This window comes from Chionomys nivalis, chromosome 4 (assembly GCF_950005125.1).
Source record: "Chionomys nivalis chromosome 4, mChiNiv1.1, whole genome shotgun sequence".
NCBI classification, from domain to species: Eukaryota; Metazoa; Chordata; class Mammalia; order Rodentia; family Cricetidae; genus Chionomys; species Chionomys nivalis.
The window spans coordinates 64201107-64218009 of NC_080089.1; the positions used below are offsets into that span (position 1 = coordinate 64201107).

Here is a 16903-nt window from a genome sequence, read left to right on the forward strand (position 1 = left end):
GGTGTGGCCCCTTGTAGGTTGTTCTGTTCCAGGGGTGGCCCCACACTCGTATGAATAAAGGTAGCACTAATTGTGTTCAACAGGTGATTTTTTAAAAATACAGAAAAGAGAAGGAAGAAGTAAAATTGAGATCATGTTTTGGGAGTAGCCTGGGGAGAAATGGAGAAGGAGAGTGGGGAAGTGGATATGGTCAAAATACATTTATGTATCTGAACTTCTCAAAGAATAAGACGCTTTATATATGTATGAAACATAGGATCTTCCTGTCACCCCACAGATCCTCCCCTTGCTTCTTTCTAGCAAGAGTAGAGAATAATAAATACAGCATTTAACGTACAAGCCTCCTGTCTTTACAAACAGGTTGTTCTGGTGACTGATGGCTGTCTTGGCATTGGCAGAGGGTCACTGCGACATTCCCTAGCTACTCAGAATCAAAGGAGCGAGAGCAACAGATTCCCACTCCCCTTCCCTTTCCCATCTAAGTTGTATGTCATGTGCATGGCCAACCTAGAGGAGGTAAGACTTTTCCTCAGCTCTTGTTAGTTTGATTAAATTTTAGACTAGCTCTCTTTGTTGGTACATTTGATTGCCAATGCTGCATTATATGCACCGTAACATTGTCTCCACTGGTTTCACCCGAGGCCGGTCATAATTTAAAAGACTGCATCTCAAATGCTCATTGACATTCAGAGGTACCCAGCTTGGGAACATAGCTGTGGTTGTCTTTCTTCTTACTGGTGGATTGTGGAAGAGCCAGGTGGTTTTTTGTTTTGTTTTATTTTGTTTGAGGGGTGTTAATTATGTCTCTTATCCAGGAATTCTTATATCCATCCCAGAAGAAATATTGAAAGAGTTTTTGTGCTTTTAATTTTAGGGGGTAAAATAATGTTATTGTCAGACATGTTTTATTAAATGCTAGACTTCCTAGTTTTGCCATTTGAGAAAAGTACTTAACTTTTCTCCACTTCAGTTTTTTTCTATTGTAAAATATAGATGAAAGGCAAATGGATCTCTGAGTTTGAAGCCAGCCCAGTATTCATAGCAGGTTCTAGGCTAGCCAGGGCTACATAGTGAACCCCTGTCTCAAAAGCAGAGAAAGGAAAACTGTAGATGATGGTTTTACCAAACCATGTTAGAAACACCTTCCTGCGGAGAGGCCAGCCAGGCTTCCTGGAATGTCTGATTCCGTCTGAAGTGGTGCTACTCATATCGTGTCTTTATTACTTTAATCTTTCGTAGCTTTGAGTCAAATCATAGTTATTTCTTTGTTATTTCTGTTAAAATCATCTCAGTCGTTTCCTGCAGGTGTCATGATGGTGTTAGCTTGGTGTACTGAGTAATTGGTACTTTGTGCCACACTAAAGAGGTCATTGCTTTTGCTTTGCAGCTTCAGAGCACTGACTCCTTGGAATGCCTTGAACGACTTATAGACTTAAACAATGGTGAAGGGCAAATTTTTACTATTGATGGCCCCCTGTGTTTGAAAAATGTACAATCTATGTTTGGGTGAGTATATGTGTAAAGCTTTTTTACCTTTATATTTAATCCAGATCATAAAGTGATAGCCAGGAAGGATATCTGTTTTATTATTGCTGATTGTGTGATTTAGTTTTTCTCAGATAAAGTGATTGGAAGTAGTAGTTTAAAAGCTTACTCTGTTTTCAGTTAGGTGTGACTATGTCTGTAATGCCTGCAGAACTGACTTACAATTGGCTCAGCAGTTTCAAAGGTTAAAGAACATGGGTCTTTCTGAACTGAAATCTCACCACAATGTCGGCTTGTATCCTCTGTCACAAATACTCAAGTTTAGTCTTAGAATCAATGGGAAAAATAACAGAATTTGAATCTTTAAGGATTTCTTGTATGTGTCATATCACTGTTCCTATAACATATTCTAGAAAGCTGATAGATCTGGCGTACACGCCTTTCCATGCTGTTCTCAAGTGTGGCCACCTAACGGCTGATGTGCAAGTCTTCCCCAGGCCAGAACCTTTTGTTATAGATGAAGAAATTGATCCTATCCCTAAAGTCATTAACACAGGTAACTTTTTTGAAATTTCCTTCTATTATCTTTCTATTACCCCTCTATTTCCTGTTAATCTTTATCTTACCTAAGAGGTGGCAGGTTATTGTCTTTCATAGTGAGATCTTGAGTTAATCTCCAATCTCTGGTCACTGTAACTCTGTATTACTGGGTTAGAAATAATGGCCAGGTTGACTTCAAATGATAAGGTGTATCTTCAATCTAGTGTTCTCCCCAGCTGAGCTGTTTTAGTCACCTCAGATGATTCTTTTTTTGGTTTTTGGTTTGTTTGTTTGTTTTGGGGAGGGTTCGAGACAGGGTTTCTCTGTAGCTTTGGAGGCTGTCCTGGAACTGGCTCTTGTAGATTAAGTTGGCCTCAAACTCACAGAGATCCACCTGTCTCTGCCTCCCGAGTGCTGGGATTAAAGGTGTGCGCCACCACCGCCCGGCTGAGATGATTCTTAGTAAAGATGAGATTAATTAGCATCATAACTAAGGTGCTATTTGAAGAGTTGTCTTCTTCTAGACTTGTCTCTGACTTTTGCTGTGCCCTTGGAAGTTGCTTCTTCCAGTCCTTACTGACTCAGTGTAGGGAATGAAGCAGTCAGTCACTGAGCTCTTGGTTCTGATAGACTGAACCATTCCAGCTCTGCTTCTTATGTTACAACTAAAACGAAATGCTTTTGCGTCCTACTGCTTTGATATAGTACATATTTGCTGACGTCATGCCTAGCTGCATTTAACAACCTTGAATTGTGAAAAATAGCAGGCAGGAAAGAGAATTGTCTCCCGTTAGTCAAAGGACTTCTTGGGTGATGAGTGCATGCCAAAGCTCTTAGGGATGGATATCACCACTGTCTGTCTTGTTGATAACTGGCCTATAGTCTGACACTTACTAGATGCTTAACAGATAATTGCCCAGTGAATAAATGATTAAAAATAAGTGTGTAATAAATAAATGTTTGTTGTTTTAGAATGAAAGCCTGTGAGCAGACTTTTTGCTTTGGCTTTTGGCTGTCTAATTGTAACAGAGTATATTAAATCACACCTAATGTTTTGTTGCCTTCAAACCAATTAAATTATACTTCCTTCCTGCCCTTTATTTGAATATTTCTTTTCTTTCCAATATAAACTTTTAGTCTTAAGATATTTGTGTAACGCCTTTAATCCCAGCACTCGGGAGGCAGAGGCAGGAGGATCTCTGTGAGTTCGAGACCAGCCTGGTCTACAGAGATAATTCCAGGATAGGCTCCAAAACCACAAAGAAACCCTGTCTCGAAAAACCAAAAAAAAAAAAAAAAAAAAAAAAAAAAAATATTTGTGTAATTCCTACGTAGATCACTAAAGTGTTTGCTGTAGGCCCTGTCCTACTCAGTTGAAAGCTGTCAGCATTAGCTGCTTAGCTCAGGAGGTGCTGAAGCAGGTCTCCAGGGAAGCACTTGGCATGGTTCTGGTATTTTAAATTGTTTTGCTAATATGGCTGTGCTGTTGTTAGACTTAGAAGAAAAACTTAAGAACAACTTGTAGAGGTTTCCTTCTATGAAGAATAGTGAGTCTATTTTCTTTACAATTTTTAGTGTTTTCATAATTTTGTGTTAATTGCTTATATAACCAAACATTTTATTAAAAGTCCGATTGAGCCAGTAGTGGTGGTGCACGCCTTGAATCCCAGCACTAGGTGGCAGAGGCTCTGAGTTCGAGGCTAGCCTGGTCTACAGAGTGAGTTCCAGGGCAGCCAGGGCTACACAGTGAAACCCTGTTTCAAAAAAACAAATCAAAACAAAAATTCTGTTTAATTTTTTTATTTTAGTTTTGAGATGGTCTCACTAGATAGTTCTGACTGGCCTGGAACTCACCATATAAATCAGGCCAGCCTTGAACTCACAGAGATCTACCAATCTCTGTCTCCTGGGTACTAGGGTTAAAGTTGTATACCACCACATCTACCCATGAACTTTTATTTATTTTAGCTCTTCAGGAAATAACTTGGGACTGTAGTATAGCTGCTATAAAGGGAATGAATCATTATCATATTGATTTTGTATAGAATGTATTTCTTTCTTAAAGAAATGTTCTTTTTGAGTGTGGCTGTGTTATACACACATAAGGGTGCAGGTGCAGGTGCCCATGCAGGTGTGTATAGAGGCCAGAGGAAGACATTGGAGTCTTCTCTATCATTCCCTGCCTTATCACCTTGAGACAGGTCTCACTAAACTCTGCTGGCTGCCAGCAGTCTACCAGGCTCCTCTTGTCTACCTCCCTCAATCCTGAGTTACAGGAACATCTTTTATGTCCTGGTTTTTTGGTTTTGTATTTATGGAAGTGCTGGGGATCCTAACTGAAATCTTTGTGCTCAAGCGCGCTTAACTGTGAGACCTGTCTCCCCCACCCCAAAGAAGTGTTCTTAAAGTGATGGCTTTACTTTCCAAAGGCTGAATAAGGGTGTTGTCTGTGCTTAATTGTCCACCCCCTTCTCACTGCCCTTGATTATACAGAGGAATTTGACCTTTAAGCTTTTGCATTGGTTAACGCCCTAGACTCATAAAAATAAAGTTTACCTAGTTTTATTTTAAAACTTGAATTCATTAAATAAAAGAGTCATTATTGTTTGATCTACTTAAATGGAAATTATTCATGATTCTGAGTAAAGTCTAACAATTTTCCCAGGTCTCGTATCTGAAATCTTTGCCATAAGACAGTGTTTACAGAGTCTCACTCATCGACGATGGTGTAGTCTCCTAGTGCGAATAATTCTGTGTTTATTCCTCCCTTGCAGACTTGGAAATAGTGGGCTTTATTGACATAGCTGATATTTCCAGCCCCCCAGTTTTGTCCAGGCATTTGGTCTTGCCCATAGCACTTAACAAAGGTGAGTTCTCGTCTCGTATTTTTGTTCACATGAAACTTCGTGTTCTCTAAAGTCAGTTCTTCAGTGTTAGATGGTAAGCTGGCCCACTGTACGGAAATAAAGGAAAAGAAATAAATTGGATTTTAGAAATTGAGTATTGCCTCGGATCCCAGACTAGATAAGGTGCTGCCTTGCACTGTGGGAACTCCTGGTGTTACAGTGTGCCGTGGGTTGTGCACTCATGGGGAGGTGACAGCTCTAGGGTCCCCATCCACAGCTTTCCTAATAGGAACTGAGAGAGAAGGGGAAAGGTCAGACCTGCTCTGTTCTGCTGCTGCCAAGCATGTCGGAAACAAGATATAAAATGTTATTGAATGCTTGTGACCCCCATTGTGAGGTTTCATTGCAGATCATGCCTCTCTAATAACTATAAAGTCATGTCCCCAAATTCAGCATCCCTCTGAAATAGGCCGAACTTTAGCTCTTTGAAATGTTCATTTTCTGTATTCCACACTGACCATTTTTACCAGCTCTCTTCAAGAAGCATATGTAGCGAGTCATACTTCCACCTACTGCATCATATGTTCTGTGACTGCCTCATTGTCTCAGCTACATTCACAGCAAGAATCATTTGATGTTCTTTTGTTTGTTTTATGAGCTAAGGTCTCACTCTGTACCTTAGGCTGACCTCAAACTCAGAACACCGTGTCTGCCTGAGCCTCCTGAGTGCTGGCATACAGGCATGAGTCCTCATGCCCAGTTCACAAGCAGAATCTTAATACTCACCCATAGCAGCTTATTGGAATTGTTGTGTTTATGAACTTATGTTCTCAGAGAACGTCCAGATTGCCCTAATGGTCAGGTGTGCCTATATAATTACTAGACAGAAAATAAGCACAGTATTGGGAGCAGGGAACAAACAAGGACAAATAAGGGAAGGCAGAACAGGGCGGTATTTTTAGGAGCATTAAATACCAATCTCTACTGGAAGATTCTGCCTATTGCAGTGAAGAGTCCGAACAAGAGAGCAGACGGCTGTTCCTAGAGAGACGTTAACTGTAGGAAGACTCACCTACAGCAGCATGGGAGAGAACCTGGAGTTGGGAAGTTCAGGGAAGAAGTTCATACAGGAACCATTGCGTACTTGTGTCTGGTGTGTAAGGACTGTCAGCATAGGCCGCACTTAACACTTCTTTGTCGATTGTTTAGTTGATGCCTCAAGCCTCCTGATGGCATCTCACTGAATTCCCACAGGAATGGCACAAAACCGTTCTATACAGTCCCTGGACTGTCACTCACAAATTTAAAGTGTGTATAATTGGAGTGAAGAAATGAACTCAATAGTAAGGAACGTGTCAATCACATCTAAAGCCCTAAATTTGATACCCAGCACCCCAAAAAAGAAAGGTTTGTTTGTTTTTTTAAATGGGCTGGGAAGTAGTGTAGTTGTTAAAGAACTTGCCTTACAGACAAGAAGACCTGAATTCGGTCACCAATTTAAGCTGAGTGGGTATAGACTTGTAGACCAGCTACTCTGTGGTAGGTCAGTCTCAATAAACAAACAAATGTTTTGAAGAGAAAAATCTAGATAGGATGACAAAAGCTTGTAATCCCAAGGCTACGGAGGCAAGAGACAGGCGGAACTCTGAAACTCACTGGCCAGCCTTTGTAGCCTCGTTGGTGAGCTCCAAGCCAGTTAAAAAACTGCTCAGAGTGGATGAATTTCTGAAAATAACACTTGAGATTGTCCTCTGGCCTCCACACATATGTGCACATATGCACATGCATCTGCATACATGGGCGTGTACATGTGTATTTTTTTTTAAAGAGAAAAATATAATTAAGTGGTATCTTGTTTGTTTTTCAAGACAGGGTTTCTCTATGTGACAACCCTGACTGTCCTTTTTATATCAAGCTGGCTCCAAATTTACCGAGATTTGCCTGTCTGCCTCCCAAGTGCTGGGATCAGAGGTGTGCACCACCACACCCAGCCCACGTGGTGTCTTTTCAAAGCATATTTACAGCATGTGTATGGTCATCATCGCCTTCCATTTTTGAACCTTCTCATCGTCCACCAAGGAGACCATATTAACCATGGGTCCTAATATTCCTTTTCTCTGTAGGTTGCCTGTTCTGTATGTTTCATATACATAGGATTAATACATCATTTGAAAAGTCTTTATATGATTGCTTACCAAAAAACTGTGTTTTTCTAACATGTTGTAATATTTCTTTACAGCTCCATGTATTTTTCCCTTCAAGGCAAGAAACAGTCAAGAGTTTAGTTTTGTAGCTAACTCTTGCTCATCTGTCTTACAGAAGGTGATGAAGTGGGTACTGGCATCACTGATGACAATGAAGATGAAAATTCAGCCAATCAGATCGCTGGCAAAATACCCAACTTCTGTGTGCTGCTCCATGGTAGCCTGAAAGTGGAAGGAATGGTGGCGATTGTACAGCTAGGGTAGGAGGACGTCATTTGTATTTGGTTGACACAAAGGGAACGATAAGGTGAAATGTTTCACAGACGCTGATGAAAGAAATGGAAGATCTTGGTCACCTTTTCCTCTCCCTGCCCACTTCCCTTTCCCTGTCCTTTCCTACCTCCAGTATTTTATGCTTCTTTATCATCCCCAAAAGTGTGAAACTACCTTTGTAATTACATTGACTTTATGGTCTATGCTTTCTTTATGTTCCTCTTGATTTTTTTGTTCATATATTTACTGTATTTTTTGAGAGAGGATTTTGCTGTATGACCCAAGCTAGTCTCACACCCATGATCCACTTGCCTCAGTCTCCAAAGTGCTGGGGTTGCAGCTATACCAATCATACTTGGCAAGTTTTCCTCTTTTTAAATCCTGTTTGGCTTATCTGGGTTTTGGTTATCGGACCCTGTGACTTGCTTTAATACCTTAGCACTCAGGTTCCTCATCTATAAAATGGGAAAATAGAACTAAGTGGGGAGAAAGATGCTACTAACATTGAGCATTTGCCATGTCCAGGCATCCTCCGGAGTATGTCATGTATGTTAGTTAATGTCATCTCAGCACTGCACGGGGTGAGAACACTGAAGCTTAGAGAGACAGGGGAAATCACCCAGGGTCACAAAGATAGAAAACTGAAGAGCCAGAGTTCTTTTTTTTTTTTTTTTTTTTTAAAGATTTATTTATTTATTGTATACACAGTGTTCAGCCTCCATGTATGCCCTCAGGCCATAAGAGGGCACCAGATCTCATTACAGATGGTTGTGAGCCACCATGTGGTTGCTGGGAATTGAACTCAGGACCTCTGGAAGAGCAGTCAGTGCTCTTAACCTCTGAGCCATCTCTCCAGCCCCAAGAGCCAGAGTTCTTAACCTACATGCTTCATATAGAACTCATTCAACCACCTTGTTGACTTCCTGCCCTGTGAGGAAAGAACTAGCTTTCATCCCGCCTGCAGTCATGAAATCTGCATAGCCTTCTGCTTCCCTTCCTGTGTCACCTGGTGTTAGAAAAGAGGGGGTAGCCCTCTGGCCATGATTGACAGATACAGAAGATCAAAAGGTTAAGATTAACTCTGCTTAAGTGAAAATTCCAAAAAGAATAGTTATTTTCTTTCTTAGATTTATTTTTACGTGTGTGTGTGTGTGTGTGTGTGTGTATGTATGTGTGTGTGTGTGTGTGTGTGTAGGCAAGTGCTGATGCATAGAGGTCAGAAACTGGAACTGGAGTTACAGGGGGTCATGAGCTGCCAAATATGGGTGCTCAGAACCAAACCCTGGTCCTCTGCAAGTGCAACAAGTGCCCTTAATAGTTACCTGATCTATTTCTTGGCACCCAAGCTCCTGTTGGCTTATGATATGAGCATCACCTAAGGTCCTTTCGGAAGCTGGGGCCTAGAGTATTTTCTGACTGTTGGGAGACCTTGCCTGTAGTGCCACTGCTGTGACTTCAGGAGGCCTCAGTCTTACTCCTCTGTGCTTGGACTGCTGCTTCCTGTGCTTTGCAAGGTTTTCTTCTTTTAAACTGCTTTCACTGTACACACACAATTTTGTCTAACTAATATGGGTTTCAGAGAATTGGAAATACTATGTGCATTTTGGGGGTTTAAGATTTGGCACTCGGGAGGCAGAGGCAGGCGGATCTCTGTGAGTTCGAGACCAGCCTGGTCTACAAGAGCGAGTTCCAGGACAGGCTCCAAAACCACAGAGAAACCCTGTCTCGAAAAACCAAAAAAAAAAGATTTGGCTTTGGGCTGGGCGGTGGTGGTGCACGTCTTTAATCCCAGCACTTGGGAGGCAGAGGCAGGTGGATTTCTGTGAGTTCAAGGCCAACCTGGGCTACAAGAGCTAGTTCCAGGACAGGCTCCAAAGCCACAGAGAAACCCTGTCTCAAAAAAAAGAAAAAAAAAAAAAAAAACCAACAACAACAGAAAGCAGAACCTAGACTTCTTAACCTGACAATCCTAGGTTTGATGGTCTGCTCTTCCATCTTCTCTCCATCTAGTCCTGAATGGCATGGGATGCTCTACTCGCAAGCTGATAGCAAGAAGAAGTCAAACCTCATGATGTCTCTCTTTGAACCTGGCCCAGAACCTCTCCCATGGCTGGGGAAAATGGCACAGTTGGGTCCCATTTCAGGTATAACCCAGACCAGATTCTACTTACTTGACTTGGTTGTCTCTATGGTGTTCTGAATGTTTTTGGGTGGTGTTGGAGCATGCCTGACCTCTCTGATGCGGGTGCACACATAGAGGATCTCAGAGTGTTTGAGGCTTGCATCTAACTTTCTCAGCTCAAGGAAAACAAACGTTTATATTGACTAAAATAAGTATCTTTGTTTATATTTATATTGTCTATTATATATATATATACACATATATATATATATTTGTATTGACAATATTTATATTGGCAGTAGTGTTGTTGGCTGCTCTGAATGGAAAACTCCATGTTTTTCTTTTGTACAGTCAGTCATTCTTAGGCCACAGAGTCCTCTTCCTTCTGGAAATGCTTTTCTCTTGACTTGAGAGGTGTCGCTACTGATTTTTGTCTGGCTTTCCTATTTCTTGTCTCCTTGTCTTCCTGTTGCCTCCATTTCCAAAATGTTCTTTGCTTTCTCCTGTTGTTTGTGCTCTTTCTGGGTTATTTCTTCAGCTATAGTGGGTTCAGACTCCCAGATCTTCTTGAGTCTCACCTGGTGTCCCTCGCGTCCATGTGTCGTGTTTCCAGTTCTCAGCTGCACTGTCAGCATCGAGCTCAGCATATGCAGAGACCACTGTCTCCTCCTCCTCGCTACTTACACTGTTCCTCCTTCTCACTTTGCTGTTCTTACCCTCGACCCTGTTGATTCCATTTCCAGTTCAGAAACATCTATCCGTTCTGTGCCAGGTAGATAAAAGGTAGCTGGAGGTTTCCAAGACTGATGGGAATTGGACTCAACAGAGAGCATGTCAGGTCAGCCAGGACAGGGTGATCGGATCAGCTGTCTGTGACTCAGGAGATCTTCACAGGGCAGAAGCACACTGGCTGAGTTTTGAAAAGTTTGCTGAACTGATGAAGAAAGGGCTGTTGAATACCTGTTGGAAGGGAAGAAGCTGTAGCACTCTGAGCACATCGGGAGGGGCAGAAGGTAGGTTAGAGATTGGCTGTGGTTAGAGCTGACTAGGCCTTCTCTGAAATGACTGTTCTGCAGATAATGGGCAGCACAGCTGAGCAGGATGATCAGCTCCTCTGGTATTAGGACAGCACTCAGGATAGCAGTTAGGGGATATGTGCAGATGCTGGTGTCCCTAATACAGGTAAGACATACAAATAAAATTTGCACTCCAGGGCTGGTGCTGGTAGAATACTTGCCTGGCAATGCATGAAGCTCTGAGTTCAATCCTCAGTACCACCTATATCTGGGTGTGGCAATAAGGCCACACCTCCTAAGCCTTCCCAAACAGTTCCACTAACTGGGAACCTAGCATTCAAATATATGAGCCTTTGGGGTCATTCTCACTGAAACCACCACAACAGTCTATGAATTGAAAGTGAACAGAATAGCCTTGGGGTAAACATTTATTCATCATATTTGAGCCTAAGAAACACCTGTGGAAGTGCCTAGAGGCAATCCCTGCAGGAGTCAAGTAAGGAAAGCAGCAGTTACAGGCAGAAGGACCCTTAGTTATAGCAGATCACTCTGGGCCACAGGGTGAGAGTAAGTGGAGTTACTTAAGGGGTAGTTCACAAATTTGAGGGGTTTTTTTGTTTTGTTTTCTTTTCTTTTAGATTTTCTTTTTTTTCTTTTTCTTTTTTTTAAATATTTATTTATTTATTTATTATGTATACAATATTCTGTTGTGTGTATGCCTGCAGGCCAGAAGAGGGCACCAGACTTCATTACAGATGGTTGTGAGCCACCATGTGGTTGCTGGGAATTGAACTCAGGACCTTTGGAAGAGCAGGTAATGCTCTTAACCTCTGAGCCATCTCTCCAGCCCCCATCTTTTAGATTTTCAAGACAGGGTTTCTCTGTAGTTTTTGGTGCCTGTCCTAGAACTAGCTCTTGTATACCAGGCTGGCCTCGAACTTACAGAGATCCATCCGCCTGCCTCTGCCTCCCGAGTGCTGGGATTAAAGGCATGCGCCAGCCACCACCGCCCAGCTAAGATTTATTTATTATGTATACAACATTCCTTCCATGTATGCCTGCAAGCCAGAAGAGGTTACCAGATCTCATTATAGATGGCCATGTGCCACCATGTGGTTGCTGGGAATTGAACTCAGGACCTCTGGAAGAGCAGTCAGTGCTCTTAACCACTGAGCCATCTCTCCAGCCCCTTTGAGTTTTTATGTATGAAAATAAACTTTAGAAATTCTATTTTCTGGGCCCCACATGTAGAGATTTACATTCAGACAGTAAACACCAAACTGACTGTTTTGTTTTCCTGTTTTTGTATTGGTATGGTTTTTCTCCTCTTCAGTGAGACTAAGAAACCTAGCATCTATTGAACTTGAGTTTGTCAAGCACTGTACTAGTGGTGTACAGGACTGTCCTCCCATCAAACTGCTTCTTCATAGGTTCAGCTGTGTCCACTTGTAAAAGATCATCCCAGCTGGGTTTGATGATTGGTAGGGGCAGGAAGGTCACGGGACTCTCATCAGAGTACTTGCCCCCCCCACACACACACATACACACCATGTTTATGCAATTCTGCCCTAATTGCATGTGACCTCCTGGGACAGGCTAGAGTATATAAGCAGGAAAGGACTAAAGAAGGGAGCCATTAGTGTAGCTGTGAGAAAGCCAACATACATGCTGCTAAAGACATTGTCTGGCCTTTTGAGGCAGGGGAACACCTACATTCCTGTAAGTAACCTTTCCCCTATCCTCTATAAGTAAGATCAGTAAACTTATAAGTTACCCAAGGTGAATTTAGGTGGAATTGTGCCTTGGTTTGTTATGTGGAGCTTCAGGACAGGAAGAAGCATTGTTTACAGCTCCCCAGAAAAAAAAAGACTTTTAGCAACAGCAAGAAACTGCAGAATTGACCATTTTGTTTCATTTCAGATTGGGATTGGCATGGTTAGAGATGGCAGTAAGAACGCCTGTGCTGAGGGCTGCCGAGGCAGTGTAGTAGCTCTCGTGTCTGGGGTAGAGGACCAGACAGGCAGCGGAAGACAGGTTTTAGAGGATGCCTTCCATGCTGACGACAGCTGGAGTTCCTCTGCCTGTGGCCCTGGGGACTTAAGCAAACCTTGTTCGTCTCCATGGATCAGGAAGAGTTGAAGCTGGTAGAGTTGGCCTGTAACCCTCAAGTCTCTTTCCCATAAAGCCCAATCTTGCTTGGTTTCGTCCTGTCCAAAAGGTTCCCCAGATGACATTTCTCATTCAAACCTCAACAGAAAATATGTGTAAAGTGTGTGATACACAGTGGGCATATAATTGCAAGTGCTGTTTTTATTGTTTTTCAGAGCAGAACATACAAATATATTGCTTATATCAATCCTTCCTAGTTCTGCCCCAGAGACAGTCATTTGTTTCTTTCGGTATTTTTACCTACCTTCCTAAGCAATACAAGTACATAGCTAAGTCTTAATTTATTTTGCATTTTTCGATGGGGTAGGTATGTATGTTGCTGGGACATATATGACTTTTGAAGGATGTCTTTTTAGCTCTCTTCTGTGTGATGACTGGCTGAGGAAAGGGTGTGAGTGACATGTCTATTTTGAAATCTTGCACATTTGGAAACATCTCATTTCTTTTACACTTGATTGGCAGTTTGGCCTGCTAGTGCCTTTGTACCTCTGGTATTCTGAGTTTTCAGAGGAGAGCCGTAGCTATTGCTTTCTACATTCATCTGCCTGAACCCGTGCTGAGCACGTGACTTCTCTGGCTTACCTCCCTCTCTCTTCTTCTGGGGCAGTGTTGTATGCACCTCTTTCATTTTCCCATTTGTTTTGTTTTGTTGCGGTTTGTTTTGTTCTCTGTCTTCAACTTTACCATGCACCTATGTGGTTTTTGTTTTGTTTTTATTTCTGTTATCATGTCTTCTCAGATTTTTTTTGTTTGTTTTGTTTTGTTTTGTTTTTTGTTTTGGTTTTTTGAGACAGGGTTTCTCTGTAGCTTTGGTGCCTGTCCTGGAACTAGCTCTTGTAGACCAGGCTGGCCTCGAACTCCAGAGATCCACCTGCCTCTGCCTCCTGAGTGCTGGGATTAAAGGCGTGCACCACCATCACCCGGCTTTCTCAGATTTTCTTGTTCTCTTTCATAAGTGCAGTATTTCCTGCTAATCCAAGTTTCTGCAAATGAAAGTACCATATATAAGTTCCAAACAAGGTTCGGAGGCTGTGGCTAGATGTTGGCATATTTGGTACTGACCTTGAATGCTATAGAATAACTGGATGCAAAGAAATCACTGTCAGCCAGTCACGGGTGAGTAGATTAGTATCTAGTCCTGGAATATAGACAGGTTAAATGGAGTAGGTAGGGAACAGCAGTATTGAATGATGGGAAACCAGTATACTGAATCACTATGAAACCTTGGGTATGCCCACCATTTTGAGCCTTACTTGTTTTTAATAGCTATTGTTATTGCTTTTCTGGGTGACTCACCTAATTGGAATTTAATAATTCTTTTGTTTTAAATAATTATTCTTTGTATTCCTTAAAGCCAAAAATAAATAAATATCTTATCTAGGCACAATTCCTAGCACAGTATGTGTTATATACAGAGATCTTGCAGTAGGTGATGAATAAATGAACGAAAGGGGGCAGGAGAGCATTCTTTGCAAGGCGGGCAAAGATTATGAATGGGAACAAGGAACTCGGAAATAAGGATGTTGTATGGGACAGGACTAGGGAGACCTTGGCCTGGCTTAAAGGGGTTTCTATATTGGTAAGTACTAATGGAAATACATCTAAAAAGTTGGAGCAGTGCTTTTAGTGGAGAAGAGGGTTGTGTGCTGATAGAGGTACTCTGGTCCAGATTAAGGTGTTGCTTAGTTGACTGGTCGGTTGTGAGGTTGAGTCCACTCAGCCCAGACTGGTTTCAGTTCACAGCAGCTCTGTTTTGTCTCCTGAGTGTTATTGTTAGCAGGGGTTTTGATTAATGACCAAATCAGGAATAAAGAATTTGGGCCTCACAGTGGGAGCAAAGGCTGTCTCTTGCCTCTTTTGCCTGCATTTAGGATCCTTTTCTCCTACTGGGTTCCTCATTTAATATGTGAGGAGGTGCCTAGTCTTACCGCAGTGTGATATGCCATGTTGATTGATATCCCCAGGAGGCCTGCCCTTTTATGAAGGGAAACAGAGAAGGAATGGATCCAGGAAGATGGGGGAGATGGGACTGGGAGAAGAGAAGGGAGGGGAAACTGGTTGGGGTATAATATATGAGAATTAAAAACACAAAATTTGTGGCTCAGCTAGGCATGGCGACCCACACTTTTAATTCTAGCACTGGGGGTGGGCGTGGGGTGGAACAGGGGTGGAGACAGGCAGATATCTGAATTTGAGGCCAGCCTGGTCTATAAAGCAAATTCCAGGACAGCCAGGGCTACACAGAGAAACCTTGTGTGTGTGGTGGTGGTGGGGGGGGGGGGGGGTGGATTGGGCTCAGTTTGACAAATTGGTCTAATTTCAATTTTCAACATGAATCAACATGAGTATTTGCGCAAAGGACTTCAGCTTCCAGAACTGGTAGGAAAGATCTCCTGCTCTGTCCAGCCCAAACCATGGTAACAAAAGGCAAAGGAAGCCTCTAGGTGTGTGTTTTGTAAATGTGTAGTGGTTCCGTTGACTCAGGAAGCATTGATCTGCATACTACAAAACTGCAGTGGCTTTAAAGAATTTGACTGTCGCCGGGCGGTGGTGGCGCACGCCTTTAATCCCAGCACTTGGGAGGCAGAGGCAGGCGGATCTCTGTGAGTTCGAGACCAGCCTGGTCTACAAGAGCGAGTTCCAGGACAGGCTCCAAAACCACAGAGAAACCCTGTCTCGAAAAACCAAAAAAAAAAAAAAAAAAGAAAGAAAAAAAAAGAATTTGACTGTCAGAATTTCTGTGTGTGTTAGTGTTTTGAAACAAGGTCTTACACTACAACTCCGGCTTTATCTGCCTCGACTATATATTGTGTGACTCCATAGCCACTAACCACATAGACATCTAAATTTAAAATTAAGGAACATATAAAATTGAGGTCTAGGTCAAGTGTTCAGTGAGTGACTGGTGGCTGTGATGTTAGCACAGGTGTAGATGTTTCTCGAACCATGGGAAGTTTGGATGAAGTGTTCTAGGCTAAACTCTAGAACTGTGTGTGTGTATCTTTAAATTATGTTCTCCCAGTGTGTGTGCTTGTTTTCCCCTTTGGCCTTTATGTTTCTTTAAGGACATTAAGCTGGTCTTCATTTAGCTAGGTCTCCTCTGATTGTTAGCTCTCCTATTCAGTGACCTGCCTATTGAGAACAGGTTCTCCAACGTGTCTGGAGTTAATGCAATTTCTTGAATAATGATGGGTGATTCAAAAAGCTAATTGCCTAATTGGAAATGTAATTGTGTTCTCCAGGTGTCATTTTCAAAATTGTCTTTTTCTTTAAGATGCTAAAGAAAATCCTTATGGGGAGGACGACAACAAGAGTCCATTCCCCCTGCAGCCCAAAAACAAACGCAGTTATGCCCAGAATGTGACTGTCTGGATCAAACCCAGCGGCCTGCAGGTAATGACAGTGTTCACATTGCTTTCTGCTGGGGGCAGTGAAAGCATTTGATTTTTCTCTCCTTTGATGCTATGTAATTCATTTACTTCTAATGCCTGTCCTTATTTCCCAAAAGGATATGAGATGTCCTACAGTGAGACACATAAATAACAAAATCATTTTTTACAAAGTTTAGAGCAATAACAAAAATTGTAATTGTATTTGAGAACTTTGGTTCTGGGCTTCCTGCTATCATGGTCAAAAAAACAACAAATGCCTTGTACAGTTTTTCCTGTCTATTAACAGGATGCAGGGTACCATTTCCAGAAAAATGTATTTCCTAGCATTGGATTTTATTTTATTTATTTTGTATTTTTGAGGCAGTCTCATACAGTCCAGGCTGGCCTTGAATGCCTCATCCTCCTGCATCCACTTCCTAAGTGCTGGGATTACAGACATATAAGCCATCACACCTAGTTTCCCAGCACTGGATTTTTAGAAATATTTCTTGGAAATTTTGCACATCAGTACAGTGTATTTTGATCACATCCACCCCTTTACCTTCCAACTTCTCCCAGGTCCTCCCCAACATACCCTCTTCCTAAATTCATATTTTTTTAATTTTTTAAAAAATAACCTAGCAAATCCAACTAGTGCTGCCCACATCACACATGGGTGGAGAGCCATGCACCAAAGCATGAGTAACCTACCAGGAGCCATGTCCCTTAGGAAAACTGAGTCTCCCTCACCAAATGATGATCAGTTGCTGTAGATCTTTGCTTAGGGGTGGGGCCTCATGGGCTAACACTGGACTTGAGTTTAAAAGTCTTGACGTGCCAAGTTGTAGGGTTTTTTCTTGGAGTGCACGGTAAGATG

General features: G+C 42.1%; 1 protein-coding gene across 3 annotated transcripts in view; it reads left to right on the forward strand.

The window, feature by feature from the left end:
• The window catches only part of Ints14 (integrator complex subunit 14), a 31290-nt gene that overhangs the window by 10445 nt on the left and 3942 nt on the right, over positions 1 to 16903 (forward strand). For all 3 annotated transcript variants that reach the window (XM_057766595.1, XM_057766594.1, XM_057766596.1), the window contains 7 exons: positions 361 to 516; positions 1388 to 1506; positions 1899 to 2041; positions 4800 to 4892; positions 7191 to 7335; positions 9359 to 9492; positions 15930 to 16048. In XM_057766595.1, coding sequence (XP_057622578.1) covers positions 361 to 516; positions 1388 to 1506; positions 1899 to 2041; positions 4800 to 4892; positions 7191 to 7335; positions 9359 to 9492; positions 15930 to 16048 — 909 coding nt within the window. The remainder of the gene's footprint in view (positions 1 to 360; positions 517 to 1387; positions 1507 to 1898; positions 2042 to 4799; positions 4893 to 7190; positions 7336 to 9358; positions 9493 to 15929; positions 16049 to 16903) is intronic.